General features: G+C 48.7%; 1 protein-coding gene and 1 long non-coding RNA gene across 2 annotated transcripts; one reads left to right on the top strand and one right to left on the bottom strand.

The window, feature by feature from the left end:
- Positions 1–2,409: 2,409 nt before the first annotated feature.
- On the top strand, positions 2,410–15,507 carry Actl6b (actin like 6B). The gene is made up of 14 exons (XM_058573548.1): positions 2,410–2,536; positions 2,995–3,071; positions 3,278–3,443; positions 3,738–3,838; positions 8,997–9,094; positions 9,721–9,815; positions 9,883–9,989; positions 10,674–10,763; positions 10,913–10,974; positions 11,098–11,212; positions 11,334–11,414; positions 11,509–11,604; positions 11,806–11,892; positions 15,084–15,507. The coding sequence occupies exons 1-14, from the start codon at positions 2,512–2,514 to the stop codon at positions 15,162–15,164; spliced, it is 1,281 nt and encodes a 426-aa protein (XP_058429531.1). The 5' UTR covers positions 2,410–2,511; the 3' UTR covers positions 15,165–15,507.
- Positions 10,096–15,712, bottom strand: LOC131423509 (uncharacterized). Its single transcript, XR_009225192.1, has 2 exons — positions 15,589–15,712; positions 10,096–10,314 (listed from the first exon to the last, which is right to left on the bottom strand). It is a non-coding gene; the product is annotated as an uncharacterized LOC131423509 (long non-coding RNA).
- Between the last annotated feature and the right edge of the window lie 60 nt (positions 15,713–15,772).

Below are 15,772 nucleotides of genomic sequence, written 5' to 3' on the forward strand. Positions count from 1 at the left end.
TTCAAATCTTTGCACATGCTGTTCTCTGTGCAAATATTTCCCACTTTGTTCACCTCTGTGCCCCTATAAATACTTCCCAGTTCAGCTCAAACTTCATTTTGAGATACCTTCCCAGAGACATATAGTTGCAGGCATGAAGAAGGCATAAAAGATGTCTGCTGAATCAATAAAGGGACAAATGTCGAATTAGATCCCATGACAAATGCAAATTGGCCACAGTTGGCTGGGAGGTAAATCGAGTCTTATACCTTGCTGACCATAGCTTTTCTTCCTACCACAAGAGGAAAATTCACTTCTCATTACCAGGCTTCTAACTTATGCATAATATAGTAAAGCTTCAAAAAACTCCTAAAGGACATTTTTTTTTTTTTTAGGTGTAGGTGACACAACACAATGCCATCATTTTTATGTGGTGCTGAGGATCAAAACTGGGTCCTGCCCATGCTAGGGGAGCCCTCTCCCGCTGAGCCACAATCCCAACCCCCTAAAGGACATTTTTATGACCCAGTGTTCACTGAATAGTCCTGTGTACCCAGCTGTCAGCCAGGCACTTGATTCTGTCATCAGACTGAGTCCTCACCACAAGCTACCTTAAGGGTGGAGACAATGAAGCTTGAGAGGAGCACAGAGGTGTTATGAAACAGGTCATATCTCAACTGGCTGATAAGAGATATAGGTTCTAATCCTGGTTCTGACCCCAGTGAGCTTCATGATCCAGACAGAGCCTTCTCTCTATCTGGGGAAACCCTTATAAAACCCCAGGGTGAAGAGGCGGGTGTGAATTCATGATTGGTAAAGTTTCAAAATCTGAGAGGATTTGGGGGAATGCGGCAGGGGAGCAGGTAATGGGAATTTACAAGGTGACTTCAGAAGAAGTGAGGCAATATCATTAAATGTCAACAGAAGGAGAGGTGCAGGCCATGAATAGAATTGCTTCCCTCTCAGCATTCCTTTGATCCTCTTAACATTTTGAAAGATGAAGAAATGCAGGTCTCACCAGGGACAGTGGTCTCTGCCTGTAATCCCAACAGCTCTGGAGGCTGAGATAGGAGGATCACAAGTTCAAGACCAACCTCATCAACTTATAGCAACTTAGCAAGGCCCTAAGAACCCTTGTCTAAAAAATAAAACAAAAAAAGGCTGAGGATGCTACCCAGAGGCTAAGCAACCCTAGGTTCCCAAAATAAATAAATAAATAAATGCAGGTCTCAAGAGCTTAAGGGGCCATCCAATTCATCAAGGTATCGATTTATAGAGGTCAATGATTGATCAAGGGTCACTCGAGAAAATCTCAGGATCTCCCAGTCAGCTATGTTCTCTACAGCTTATCACTCTTGCTGATAGCAGGAGTCCTCCAGTCTAGGAAGCCACAACTGAACTCAGAATTAATCCTGGGCATGTAAAATGCTATTGTCACCAGTAGATAACCCATGAGCCAACTCAATCCATCTGACCTTTGGCTGGGAAAAGTGAGGTCCTTCCAGAGTGGGCATTTGATGAGCAGAGAACCTTCAAGAGCAGGGGACTGTCACACAGTGCTCTTTTCCTATGCCACCTCTGGTCTCAATGCACCCTCCACCCCCAACAAATCCCAACACACAAGTGTATCTACATTACATATGTCTACACATACTCACAAACACCAGCACACACACATGCTCAACTAACCCAGGCTGTCAGAGATGCTCCTTCACCTTCCCCAGCAAAAATGCCCTGAAGGTGGGACCAGCAGCCCCAAAGAACCTAGGAAGCTACCAAAATACCCACTTCTTGATCAATGCCTCCTGAGAATAGGTGTCTAAATAGAAAGATGGGGCAAGGTGTCTAAAGCCCGATTAGCTGAGTACCAATGTGTGAACACATGTGCACAGATGTGTACGTGTAAGGCCCAGGCTCCAGGGGATGGTCGAGGAAAAAAAGTGGTCATCAGAAAGACAAAGATGGAAAGAATCAGAGAGAGACAAGAGACACCCCCCACACATACACCTCTGGTCCCTCTTTCTATCTTTCCATCCTCCCTCTCCCGGTAATTTCATTCAGGCCCGAGTGTGACAAAGCCTTGCTCAGGAGCCTGTGGATGGTTGACTCTTCAGGTGCTCCAGGGCACCTTCACCCCCCACCCTATTTTAAAAATGAAGGGAGCAGGGACCTCATCAGTCACCATACAGAGTCCTGGTCTCCGGATGGAAAGGGTCTCCATCTCTATTCCTACTCTTCTCTCTGCCGCTTATTCCGCCTATTCCGTAGGTCCTGTCAGCGTTTTTATCTACTCCACCCTCATCCCTACACCGCCCCCAGAACACCGATGCGGCTGCCCCTTTAAAGCAGCGGCCCCCGGCTGGGTTATTGTCTGGCCTCTCAGCCAATCCGCGGCGCCGTTGGGGGCGGGGGATCCAGCCTCCTGATTGGCCGCCGCGCGCCCCTCCCGCCCGGGATCCCGGGAGCTGTCCGGCCGCCTCGGTGCTGATCCCACCGCCGCCCACGGGCCGCGAGCGGTATTAAGAGGGCACTATGAGCGGGGGCGTCTACGGCGGAGGTGAGCCAGCCTTGGGCTTCGGGCTCCCAGCCCCGCGCGGCCTGGCCCGCATCCCTGCGCCCCGAACCCGCGCGACCCAAGCCTTGGGCACCCTGGGGCCTGTCACCTTCGCGCTCGAGCAGATCAGCGCGAGGTTTGTGTCTCCCGCCACCTCTACCTTCGGTGACGGCCCCGAGCGCACCGGGCCTAACCTCTCCACTATACAACCCGCCTCCGCCCGGCCAATGGCCCCTTGCTTCCCCTCCAGGAGAGTGGCTTGAACAAGGCCAGTGGGTGAGAGGGACTCTGACAGCTTGACCCTCCACTCCCAGGACCCCGAACTCCAGGCCTAGCTCCCACCTGCTCCCAGCAGATATTGACTGTGGCGAGACCGGCTGTGCCCTGAGCTCCTCTTGAAACTACCCCCCGGGGGAGAGAGTTCGGGGGAGGTCCCCTCACACTCCTGTCTCTCTGCACAGATGAGGTGGGGGCGCTGGTCTTTGACATTGGCTCCTTCTCAGTCCGCGCTGGGTACGCTGGGGAGGACTGCCCCAAGGTGAGCCTTCCAGCCCCTTCCCCAAAACCTAGGGATTCTGGACTTAGCTTCAGGCTTCCTGTGACTCAGAGCTTTCACAGCCCAGCCCCAAAGCTGTGCTGAGCGGGAATGTGGGAGTAAACCCAGGGGCGGGCTGAGGGCCCTGGGTGGGACTGGACAGGGACAAGAGGGCCATCTCTCTCCCTGCCTATCCTCCCCACCCCCAGGCTGACTTCCCCACTACGGTGGGGCTGCTGGCCGCTGAAGAGGGGGGCGGGCTGGAGCTGGAGGGGGAGAAAGAGAAGAAGGGGAAGATCTTCCATATTGACACCAACGCCCTGCACGTGCCTCGGGATGGAGCAGAAGTCATGTCGCCCCTCAAGAATGGCATGAGTAAGGGGCCCCTACCCATCACCTCCTCACACAGCACCCCCCTACACACACACACACCACCTGGGATACAGCATCCCATACCTTCAGAGTCATCCTTGCAACTGCCCAAGTCCCAGGGACCTCCTCACAGCTTCCCTCCGCTCCCTGGTACCCAGCCCAGGGTCCCACCAGATTCCCGGGAATGGGGACTTTTCTGATGGAGCTGGACTCACTCTTCCCAAGACTCTTTTCCTTCTTGTCTGCCACCCCTGCCTGCCCACCTGCATCTCTCCACATTGGTCTTCTTCCCCCAAGTCGAGGACTGGGAGTGTTTCCGGGCCATTCTGGATCACACCTACAGCAAACACGTCAAGTCTGAGCCAAACCTGCACCCAGTTCTCATGTCGGAGGCCCCGGTGAGTGCCTCATTCAGACTCACATCCAGCTCTGGGGCCCCCAGCACACCCTTTCCACCATTCACCCCTCACTTCAAGTCACCCCTATCAGTGGCTTCACCTACATTTTCCTTCCAACCTTATAATCGTCAACCAGTTTTCTTCCTTCCTGGCTTCTCTCCTCTCTTCCAGCTCTATCCACTCTGCCCTTCACCCCTGCCCACAGTTCTTTTTTGACTTTTTAACTTAAAATCTTGGGTCAACATTATATATACACGTAAGGAATCAATTTGCTTTATAAAGTGTGTTAAGGTAAAAGCCTGCAGTTCTTACCCTCCTCCTTCCATTTCCCCTATTCCAAAGACAACTAAACTGCTTTTCTCTTTTTAAGCTAGTTTTTTTTTTTTGGTAGTATTTTTTCTGTATCTCTAAATGTCACACTTAAATTATTGCATGTTTTTTTTTCCAGTATGGGAACTGAATCCAGGTCCTTGCATATGCTAGGCAAGTGCTTATCCCCAGACCACATGTGTACATGTACAAACACATACATACACACACACACATATACACAAACTGCTTTTTTTTCTTCTTCTTCTTTGAGAGAAGGTCTTGCTAAGTTGTCCAGACTGGCCTCAAACTTGAGCTCCTACTGCCTCAGCCGCCCAAGTCACTGGTTTACAGGAATGTACCCCAACACCTGACTGCATGGATTTTTCCCCCTAAGCTTTAGATATTTTTTAAAAAGGCAAAGCATTCTTTTTTTAACCTTTATTTTATTTATTTACTTTTATGTGATGCTGAGGATTGAACCCAGTGCCTCACACGTGCTAGGCAAGCACTCTACTACTGAGCCACAACCCCAGCCCCAGCTTTAGATATTCTCTATGAATTTCCCACTAAGGAAACAAGCATTTGGTTCTTCACCACCCCCACTATATCACACATATTTCTTTTTTTTTTAATTTTTTTTTTAGAAAGAGAGAGAGAGAGAAAGAGTTTTTTTTTAATATTTATTTTTTAGTTTTCAGCGGACACAACATCTTTGTTTGTATGTGGTGCTGAGGATTGAACCCGGGCCGCACGCATGCCAGGCGAGCGCGCTACCGCTTGAGCCACATCCCCAGCCCCTATCACACATATTTCTGATTCCCCACCTTTAAGTACATTTGTCTTTTATACTTTTGAAAAGATCAATACTCAGAATCTATGCTTTTATTATTTTTTATCCTGAGCAGGCAAGAAAATATGGTTATTTTTTCTTTCCTGTGCAACTTTTTGTTCACTGGATCTGAAAATTGTCTTGGGTTTTATGTTGCTTAGTCTTCTATCTACTTAATAATGTGACCCTATGTTATTCATATGTTATTCATATATAGCTACCTGTATATTTTCTCAAGACATTAATTGCTTTAGATAGTCTATTAATTTCATCTTCCTGAAGAAATTTCTCCAGGAGAGCCTAATAACCTATTCCACTTTGAATTAGCAGCCCTCTACACCAAGGGCAGAACTGTCATCTGGCATCCCCTGTCACCCCGTGGAGAATCCCTTTGCCTCACTCCTATATTGGGGAAGAAATTTGGACCTTTACTACCCCTGTGTTAGAAGTCCTGTTTCTGATATTTGATTCCATTTCTTGTTTTACTTCTTAGAAAGATTATAGGAAGTAAATTTTTTGAGATTTTGCATGTCCGATCTTGGATTGATAGCTTAGCTAGGTATCACACTCCGGGTTGGAAATTTTTTTTTTTCTTCAGAATCTTGAAGGTATTTCTCCATTCTCTTCCAATATCCACAGTTGCCACCAAGAAGGCTGAAACTGTCTAGCTCCTGATCTTCTGGTGTGATTTTTTTTCTTTCTGAAGGTTTATAGATTTCTCACTCCATCCTAAGTATTCTACAATTTTACTATGATATGTACTGATATTGATTTATATTCATTCATTGTTGTATATACTTAATATGTCCCTTCAATCTAAAAACCTCTGCCTTTCAAATCAATGAAAAAAATTTATTAATTTTATTACTTATTTCTCTCAATTTTCTCTGTTCTCTTTTTAAGAAATTCTGTTATTTAAATTTTGGGCCAAAACTGGTCCCCTGATTTTTATTTTATTTTATTTATTTTGGTGCTGGGGAATTGAACAAAGGGCCTCATGCATTGCCAGGCAGATGCTCTACCACTGCATCTCTACCCACATCCCCAACCCTTTTTCTTATATTTTCTCTTCTGTTTTCCATCTCTACTTTTCCCCTCTAGTTTCTAAGATGTTCCCTCAACTTTACATGCCAACCCTTCTTCCAAGTTTTCCATTTCTGCTCCTACATTCTTACTTTCCATGAGTTCTTTTTTTGTTCCATGAATGTTGCTATTTGAGTGTCCTCCTCTGGTTTCATGGGTGTACTATTGTTGGTTCCTTCACTAAGAATATTACTGATTTGGTTTTTGCTCTTGTATCTTCCTGAATAATCTCTGTTCTTCCAAGTTGTTCTTACAAGTGGCACGCACCTGTAAAATCCCAGTGGCTCCAGAGGCTGAGGCAGGAGGATCTCGAATTCAAAGCCAGCTTTAGCAAAAGCAAGGTGTTAAGCAACTGAGTGAGACCCTGTCTCTAAATAAAATACAAAATAGAGATGGGATGTGGTTCAGTGGTCGAGTGCCCCTGAATTCAATCCCCAGTACCCCCTTCCCCCCAAAAAAATAAAACCAAGTTGCTTTTTTATCTGCATTGTTTTTGGGAAGGTCTCTATCTCATTGTAGAGACATTTCTTAGATTCTGAAAGCCCATGTTTGCCTGCTTATTGTTTCGTGGTGGGGCTCTAAAAAGCTGATCAGAAACCCTGGTTCCGGGGGGATGGAGAGCTTATTGATTGATGTTTGCTATGGGCTAATCTGAATGGAATGTTCTGGTGGTCAGCATACAGATGCTGTACTATACAAATACTGGTATCTTCAGATTTGGGAAGGGTGCTGGGTTGAACCTAGGACTTCTCATGCATAAGGCAGATACTCTACCACTGAGCTACACCCCAACCTGTATCTTTAGATTTTTGATGTGACCCCATAGGCTTCCACCCTGGAGACCTGCTTGGATCCCTCTTTCTTAGAGCAAGTGAGAGAATGGGGCTGGTAGTCTCAGCATCCAGTGTACCTGGCATCGCTTCATTCTCCGCCTTGGGCAGATGCCCTCACTCCCGCTGTGTCCAGAGTCCCATCAGTTCAGGAATCCTCAGTGTCATCCTCTCTGGGGTTCTGGAACTGGCATGGGGGATAATAGCTCAGTGACATGGAGTTGGGGAGAGAGTTTAGGAGTCTGTTATGTGAGTAGCTTCAAACAATCTTATTTTCGATTTCCTTTCATCTCTACTTCTAGAAATACCTGAACCCTATTCCTGAGGCTTTTCAGGATTCTGTGGCTTATCACAGGTTGTTCCTGGTTTTTTCCACTACCAGTTTAGGAGTCAGTTTGCCGAACCTCACCACTCACCTATCTGATTCCCAGCTCCAATATTTTGTCACTGTTTCCCCTTATTATTCCCAACCCAAGCCCTCTTCTCTCTCTTTTTTTTTTGTCCCTCTTGCTCTCTCTCTCTCCAACCCACCCCAGAACAGAGATTAATACAACTTAAAATTAACCTTTCTAAAGTTAACAATTCAGTGGCATTTAGTACATTAACAGTGTTACACAGCCATTACTGCTATCTGGTTAAAACATTTTCAAGATCTCAAAGAAGAACCCATTTCTGTTAAATAGTTACTCTGTAATCCAAACTCTTAGAAATCACTGATCTACTTTCTGTCTCTATGTATTTAATTGTTTATATAAATGGAATCATACAATATGTCTTTTTTGGACTGGGGATTGAAGTCAGGGACACTCAACTACTGAGCCACATCCCTAGCCCTATTTTATAGTTTATTTAGAGACAGGGTCTCACTGAGTTGCCTAGGGCCTTGATAAGTTTCTGAGACTGGCTTTGATCCTCCTGCCTCAGCCTCCCTGAGAGGATTACAGGTGTGCACCACCACACCCAGCTCAATATGTTACTTTCACCCTTCTCCTTTTTCTTCTTCTTCCTCTTTCTGTGTGCTGGGGATTGAACCCAGGGCTTCATAAATGCTAAGCATATACTCACCACTGAGTTACACCCACAGTCCTATTCTGTCACTTAACATGTTTTAAATGTTCATCCATGTTTAGCATGTATTGGTACCGCATTTCTTATTGTGGCTGAATAATGTGCATTGTACAGATATACCACCATTGTCTTATCCACTTTCCACTGATGGGCATTTGGACTATATCTACCTTTTAGGCATAGTGAGTGCTGCTTTGAATATTTGTGTACATATATTTATTGGAGTACCTGTTTTCCATTCTTCTGAATATGTAATTAGGAGTGGAATTTCAGAGTCTTATAGTAATGTTTACTTTTTTGAGGAACCAACAACAGTGACTGAACCCTTTTATGTTCTGACCAGCAGTGTGAGAGAGTTCCAATTTCTTCACGTCCTTGTCAGCACTTGCTATTTTCTGTTTTTTAATTATTTTACCACTCTAGTGCACACAAAGTGGTATCTCATTATGCTCTTGATTTGCAATTCCCTAATGGCTAAGAATGTTTGATTTGCATTTCCCTGGTGGCACTTCTTTTCCTGGGCTTGTTGACTTCTGTGGGTTTAAATCTTTTTAAATTGCCCCTTCATTATAGTTTCGCTGGGATCTTGGGAGGGAATAAAATTAGATGTTTGCATCATTACCGAGACATCCTCTTCCCCAGCTTTCTTGCCTCTGGATGATTAGAATGGGGGAAAGGAATGACCTGGGGACTGGGAGGAGCCTGAGGTGTATATTGTAACAATTAAGAGCCCCTGAGCCAGGCATCAGAGGAACAGGACTCCAGATCCAGCTCTGTCTAGAGCTTCCTGTGTCATCTTCCTCTCTGAGTGTTGTTTTCCTCATCTAGGTTTTGACTGTGATCCTTAAAATTCTTTATAGTTCTCACAATGTGAACTCTTCCCCTAGTATGAGTTGTGTGTGTGAATAAGTGTGTTTGCATATATGCGTATGTAGATGTATGTATATGTGCATGAATGTGAGTGTGTATGTATGTGTGTGATCGTTGTGTCTGAGTGTGTCCCTCTTGACTCCTCCCTCCTGCACTCTCTCTGCAGTGGAACACACGGGCCAAGCGGGAGAAGTTGACTGAGCTGATGTTCGAGCAGTACAACATTCCTGCCTTCTTTTTATGCAAGACAGCCGTGCTCACCGCGTATCCTCTGGGTTGTGCTGCTCTGCTGGGTGGAGGGACAGGGTGGGGTGTATAGGCCTGATTCTCTGGAGATCAGAGTCAGGACTCTGATCAGAGCCAGACTCCTTCCTTAGCCACACCAGGACTAAAGACCCATGGGCAAGTGCCCAGGACTTCGGGAGTCCAGATAAGTGGCCTTTCCCCATTCCATGGATCAGGCTGAGCAGAGAAAGAGCTGGGCTAAGGGGACAGCAGGAGCTGGGACTGGGCAGAGGAGGGAGGGGTATATGACTCTGAGGCTGTCCCTTCTCAAACCACCAGTCAGCATTGGTTTTTTTCAGCATCTGCTTTACACAGAACCCTGTGCTAAGCACTCACTGGCGGGACAGGGACCATAATTCAGGGAGCCCAAATCTTAGAACCAAGAATAAAGAGAGGCTGGAGTTCCATAGGAACAGAGGAAGAAGTTGCAATTCACCCAGGAAAGAAGTGACTGAGGTCTGAGGAGCCTATCTCCAGGAGAGGGGCCATAAGTCAAGGGGAGAGTCTTGCAGAGTGGGGGTTGGATGGGCCCCAGGAAGAGTGGGGAACCAGGCCAGCCCCTCACTTGCCACAGCTGTCTCTTTGACTGACCCATCCCACACCAGCTTTGCAAATGGACGTTCCACGGGCCTCGTGTTGGACAGTGGGGCCACCCACACCACGGCCATTCCAGTGCATGATGGCTATGTCCTGCAGCAAGGTGGGGCCTCAGCAGGGGCCAGGGGGGCTTGGAGAGGGCCAGGTCCTGACACTGCCTCCTCTTCCAGGCATTGTCAAGTCGCCCCTGGCCGGGGACTTCATCTCCATGCAGTGCCGGGAGCTCTTCCAGGAAATGGCTATTGACATCATCCCCCCTTACATGATCGCAGCCAAGGTGGGACCTCTGGGGAGTCCAGAGCTGCCACCATAGAGTCCTGGGTACCTGTCAGCCCACCAACCCATGATATAGCAGACCAGAGAGCAGCAGGACCCCCAAAAGATGATAGGTCCAGTTCTTCATTTTTCAATCAAGGCATCAAAGATGGAGACATGCTGAAGGACATGGCCAAGGTCATGCAATCAGCTGGCAGCAACATGTGTGAAAACCAGTGTGTGTGTGTGGGGTCCAAATGGCCCAGGTTCAAATTCTGCCTCTGCCACATAAGAGCTGTGTGACCCAGAACATGATATTGACACTCTCTGGACCTCAGTTTCCTCTCCTGTAAAGAAAATAGAACAACAGGGAAAAGTGTTAAATGACACTGCGTGCAGAGGGCTTTTCTAGGTCCCCACATGGGATAGAGCCCAGAAGAGGCCTTCCCCATATGCCCTCAGCTTTCCCTAATTGGGCTTTTTCAATCACCTGTATTCAACATGTGTATGGCACAAATGGGAACAAGTTCTCCCAGTTCCCTCTCCTCTCTGTCAAGGAAGGACAAGAAACCCTTCTTTGGAGCAATAAAGCAGAACCCCCAGCGCTGGTTAACTGCAGAGCTGGTGAGGGCTGGTAAGGCAGGTGTGGACAGGGGGTGGACAAGCACCGGCGAGGGAAGGATGCTCAGAGGCTGTGCCCTTACAGGAGCCTGTGCGGGAAGGTGCTCCCCCAAACTGGAAAAAGAAGGAGAAGCTACCCCAAGTCTCCAAGTCCTGGCATAACTACATGTGCAATGTGAGGCACTAGGAATGTTCCCCAAAGAGCTTCCCTCCCCAGCTCCTGGCCTCCTGCCACAAGCTGTGGGGAGGGACAGAGGCCCTGAAGGCGGGTGGGGTGTGGTGCTCGAGAGGGAGGCCAAGTCCTCACCCCTTCTTGATTCTCAGGAGGTGATTCAGGACTTCCAGGCCTCGGTGCTGCAGGTCTCAGACTCCCCCTATGATGAGCAGTGAGTGGGGCTCCGTGCTGGGGTGGGAGGAGGGTACAAGTAGGGCTCAGGGGGCACCTGTGGTGCTTCTTACCTGGGGACTTTGTGAGCACCCCAGGCAGAGTTTTGATCCTTCCTGGGCAGGGTGGCTGCACAAATGCCCACAGTCCATTATGAGATGCCCAATGGCTACAATACAGACTATGGCGCCGAGCGACTCCGCATCCCCGAAGGCCTGTTTGATCCCTCCAATGTCAAGGTTTGGTGGGGTGGTGAGCACTGATTTGAGATGGGGGCTGGCTGGAGTTCTTAAATTCTAGGGTATGGGAGAGGCTGGGAAGGATCACAGGGGCCAAAGCCCAGGTCACCTTTGTCAACAGGGCCTTTCAGGGAACACCATGTTAGGCGTAGGCCATGTGGTCACCACCAGCATTGGCATGTGCGACATCGACATTCGTCCGGTGAGGCCTGGGCCAGGGCTGAGTGAAAGGGTCCAGGAGTGGGGAGGCTGGGAGGGGTAGTTCCTGCAGGCTCACTCTTCCTCTCTGCTCTCAGGGCCTATATGGCAGTGTCATTGTCACTGGCGGGAACACGCTGCTTCAGGGCTTCACTGACAGGCTCAATCGAGAGCTTTCCCAGAAGACCCCACCGGTAGGTGTTCACCCCTTACCCGGGGCCCTGGACTCCACTCCTGGTATAGCCTTTTAGGACCAAGTCCATCTTCCTTCCCAAACATGGAACGTTCTGTCCATCAGAGCAGACCTCTTGCCCCTGTGGCTTCTTCCCACCTTCCAAGCCCTGTCCCTTCCCAGAGCCTAGATGTCTGCTTCTCCTGCCCCTTTCTCCCCACAGAGCATGCGTCTGAAGCTCATCGCCAGTAACAGCACCATGGAGCGCAAGTTCAGCCCCTGGATTGGGGGCTCCATTTTGGCCTCACTGGTGAGAAGGAAGGGGCCTGGCCTAGTGCTGAGTATGGGGAAGGGAACACCCGGACACACCCCACTGCCTTGCCAGCATCCTAGTTCATTCATTTAACTAACATTTATTTTTTTGAGAAAGAGAAGTGCTCCCAGAAACCTAAATGCTTTATCAGGACACAAATCAGGGAGCAGAAAGACAGGGAGTTGGAGATGGGTTGGGAGGAGGTCGTGGTAAGGCACCCACCATCCTCTGTGAGCAGAGGGGATGTCCTGGGGGTTGAGGGCAAAGGAGTGATGTGATGATGACAGGCACCTCTGAGAAGACTGTCAGGCATGAATCTTTGTGATCAGGGTGTGAGCTGGAACCAAGGAGACCTTGCCAGAAGCCTCTTCCCATGGTCTCTGGAATCGCGGACTGGGAAACAGCGGAGGTGGGGGGAGAGTGAGGAGCAACGGGATGAGGAGGTGGGCGGGTTGGTTCTGGTGCAGAAGGTGGAGAATTTAGTCTGGATCAGCCACTGGGGTGGACACAAGTCTTCGAGCAGGGAGCTGGGGTGCAAAATTCATCCCCTCACAGAGGGGATGGCAGAGCCACCACAGAAAAGGACATCCACTAGAAGGGGAGACCTCCAAGGAGACAGAAAGGAGAGTCAGAAAATCAGAGGCTGGCAGTTAGAACTTAGCTGGGGGCTGGCACATGTCAGCTCCACAGTGACTAAAGGCCTCCTCTGTGTTTCAAGTGGACAGACAGCCTGATAGTCCCTGCCTTCCTGACAGTGACAGTCTACAGTCAAGACTATTAAACAGAAAGTGACCACAAAGTGTGCAGTGATCTAGTTTGGAAGTTTCCAAGGGCCTTCAGGATTATAAACTGAGATGAGAAGAGTATGAACTTGGAAGGCAAAGAAGATAACAAGGCATTGACTGTGGGGAGGGCCAGATGCAGGGCCAAAGACAGATGCAGCAGATCTGGGTTTTAGGAGGTCCACATGCTCCCTCATGAGAGTGGGGAGTGGATCAAATGGGGCCAGGCTGAAGGCAGGGACAGGGGCTGGGAATGTAGCTCAGTGGCAGAGTGCTTGTCTAGCAGGTGCAAGGCCCTGGGTTCAATACCAAGTGTTACAAAAAAGAAAAAAAGAGAGAGAGAAAGAAGGAGGAGAAGGAGGCAGTGACAGAGCTGCTACCATCTCCACTCCGACTGGGACACAGCAGAGGCATGGGTACCAGTAAGTGTACACTGGAAGCTTATTAAATGGTACATGGACAGTACGTGGACACTGTTCGCATGCAAGAGAAAAGAAAGAGACAAGGTCAAGAACAAGACACAGATGCTAACTTATGTAGGGGCTAGGTCAGTCCTACCCAACAGGAGCACAATACAAGACATATATTTTAAAATTTCTGATGGGTGCAGTGGTGCACACTTGTAATCCCATTGGCTTGGGAGGTTGAGGTTGGAGGATTACAAGTTCAAAGCCAGCCTCAGCAATTTAGCAAGGTCCTGAAGCAACTCAGTGAGACCCTATCTCTAAATAAAATATTAAAAAATGGTGGAGGGGCTAGGGCTGTAGCTCGTGGTAGACCACTTGCCTTGCACGTGTGAGGTTCTGGGTTCGATCCTCAGCACCACATAAAAATAAATAAGTAAATAAAGATATTGTACCAACTACAACTAAAAAAAGAAAAAAAATTTAAAAAAGGCTAGAGATGTAGCTCACTGGTTAGGCACCACTTAATTCAATCCCTGGTGCAAAAAAAAAAAAAAAAAAAAAAAAAAAATTCCTGTAGCCATGTTGAAAAATAATACAAAAAAAGGTAAAATTAAATTTTAAGAACATACTTTATTTGATCCAATATGTCATCAAAATCCAACATATAGCCGGACATGGTGGCACATGCCTGTAATCTCAGCGACTTGGGAGGCCAAGGCAGGAGGATTGCAAGTTCAAAGCCAGCATCTGCAACTTAGCAAGGTGCTCACCAACTCAGTGAGAACTTGTTTCCAAATAAAAACATAAAAGGGGGTGGGGATGTGGCTGAGTGGTCAAGCACCTGTGGGTTCAATCCCCAGTACTAAAAAAAAAAAATCAGCATATTGGCCAGGTGTACTGGTACACAACTGTAACACCAGTTACTTGGAAGGCTAAGGCAGGAAGGTTAAAAGCTCAAGACCAGCTTGTCACCTTAGTGAGACCCTATCTCCAAATAAAATAAAAAGGGCTGGAGAGTAGCTCAGAGAGTAGCTTGCCTAGCATATGCAAGACCCTGGGTTCAATATCCAGTACCAAAATAAATAAATAAATCCAGTCTGTATTTTCCCCATAGATCATATCTCAGGTGGATGAAGCACATTGAGATGGCGGGCCACCAGAGGCTAGTGGCCACCACATTGGAGGGCACAGGCATGGAGAGTGGGAAGGATCAAAGAAGCAGCGGGTTTAGGCAGAGCCTGGGGGGAAATGGTTTACTCAATTGCGGACATAATGAATTTAGGATCCAGAGGAACACTTAGGGCCATGAATCTAAAAGACAGCTGGATATTTGGGTTGGAAACAAGAGATTGGTTAGGACTGGGGCTGATTGAGCCAGGCCAGGAAGTCTGTTCTCTGAGGAGAGAAACAGAGACACAAGCCAGGGCTAGACACTAACTTTCAGGTGAAGGCGTAGAACGGCCATCCAAGAGAAGGAACAGTGTGAGATGCCCAGTGCGGGACCCCTCAAATGGCAGGCTTCAGTAGGGGTGGGTGACAGCGGGGCACCAGGACCTAGAAGTTAAGTGGTTTAGGTGGTTTCAGAATGGTGAGGGAAGAGGAAAGACTTTCCTTGGGAATGAAGGCGACTTGAGAGTGCGCCTGCGCCCTGATGGAGTGTGGTGAGGCTCGGACACCTGGTATGCGTGTGTAGAGCGGTGTTGGGTGGGGGTGATTGGCTAGCCTAGGCTGTAAGTGCCACCACTCAGCTCAGGAACGGTGCCTGGCTCAGGGCAGACAGGTGCTCTATAAATCCTTGCTGAATGCATGAAGCCTTGACTACAGATGCTGTCTGTATTCCCTCTGAATACACAAAGAGGGAACAGACGGGCCAGGGAGGGTGAGACCCGGAGAGGCAAGGCCAGAGGAGGCCAGGCTTCCGCAGGGTGCGGTGGGGTGGGGGCGGTCCCTCCCCGCTCCCCCTGGACTGCCCTGACCGCTGTGTCGCCCCTCCTCCCAGGGCACTTTCCAGCAGATGTGGATCTCAAAGCAGGAGTACGAGGAGGGCGGGAAGCAGTGCGTGGAGCGGAAGTGCCCCTAAGGACGCCCCTCCGCACACACCCACCTGCCCGCAGCGTTGGGGACAGCGGGACGCGAGAGGGGTGTTCCCCGGCCAGGCCTCCGCGAGCGCAGATCCCAGCCCGCTCACCCCAAGCCCTCATCACCCTCCCTCTTCCCTTTTTGTCCTCCTAGGTTGTGATGTTTCTGAGTTAAAAGAAATAAAAAAACGTTTTACGAAAAAAAAAAAGTTTGGGGGGCTGGGGTTGTGGCTCAGTGGTAGAGCACTTGCCTAGCATGTGTGAGGCAGTGGGTTCGAGTCTCAGCACCACATATAAGCAAATAAATAAATAAAGATTCATGAATAACTAATAAATATTAAAAAAAAAAAAAAAAGAAAAAGAAAAAAAAAGTTTGGCCTCTTTGGGGGTGGGGAGCGGAGGGAGGCGAGGGGAGGGCGCACCTACATTCATCCAGATCCGACGGTGGGCGCCCGGACACAGCCCCAAGAGCCACGGACTCCTCAGGTTTGAGGGGAAGCGACCCACTCAGGGAGGATCCAATGACCAGCCGAGCTTGGAGTCCAGGGGCTGCAGGAGGCGTATGTGGTGGGGGCGGGGCCAGGCGAGGGCAAATACGGGGGCGGGGCCT

The sequence above is a fragment of the Marmota monax genome, unplaced genomic scaffold, assembly GCF_021218885.2.
Source record: "Marmota monax isolate L192 unplaced genomic scaffold, Marmota_monax_Labrador192_F-V1.1 WCK01_AAM20220418_F8-fsc00341, whole genome shotgun sequence".
In the NCBI taxonomy this organism is placed as follows: domain Eukaryota; kingdom Metazoa; phylum Chordata; class Mammalia; order Rodentia; family Sciuridae; genus Marmota; species Marmota monax.

What these genes read in the sequence shown, in the direction of transcription:
- Actl6b (XM_058573548.1), top strand. Translation starts at nt 2,512, where the DNA reads ATGAGCGGGGGCGTCTACGGCGGAG. An exon ending in CTGGGGAGGACTGCCCCAAG is followed by an intron (nt 3,072 to 3,277) that starts GTGAGCCTTCCA and finishes CCCCACCCCCAG; the next exon opens with GCTGACTTCCCCACTACGGT. An exon ending in TTTCCCAGAAGACCCCACCG is followed by an intron (nt 11,605 to 11,805) that starts GTAGGTGTTCAC and finishes TTCTCCCCACAG; the next exon opens with AGCATGCGTCTGAAGCTCAT.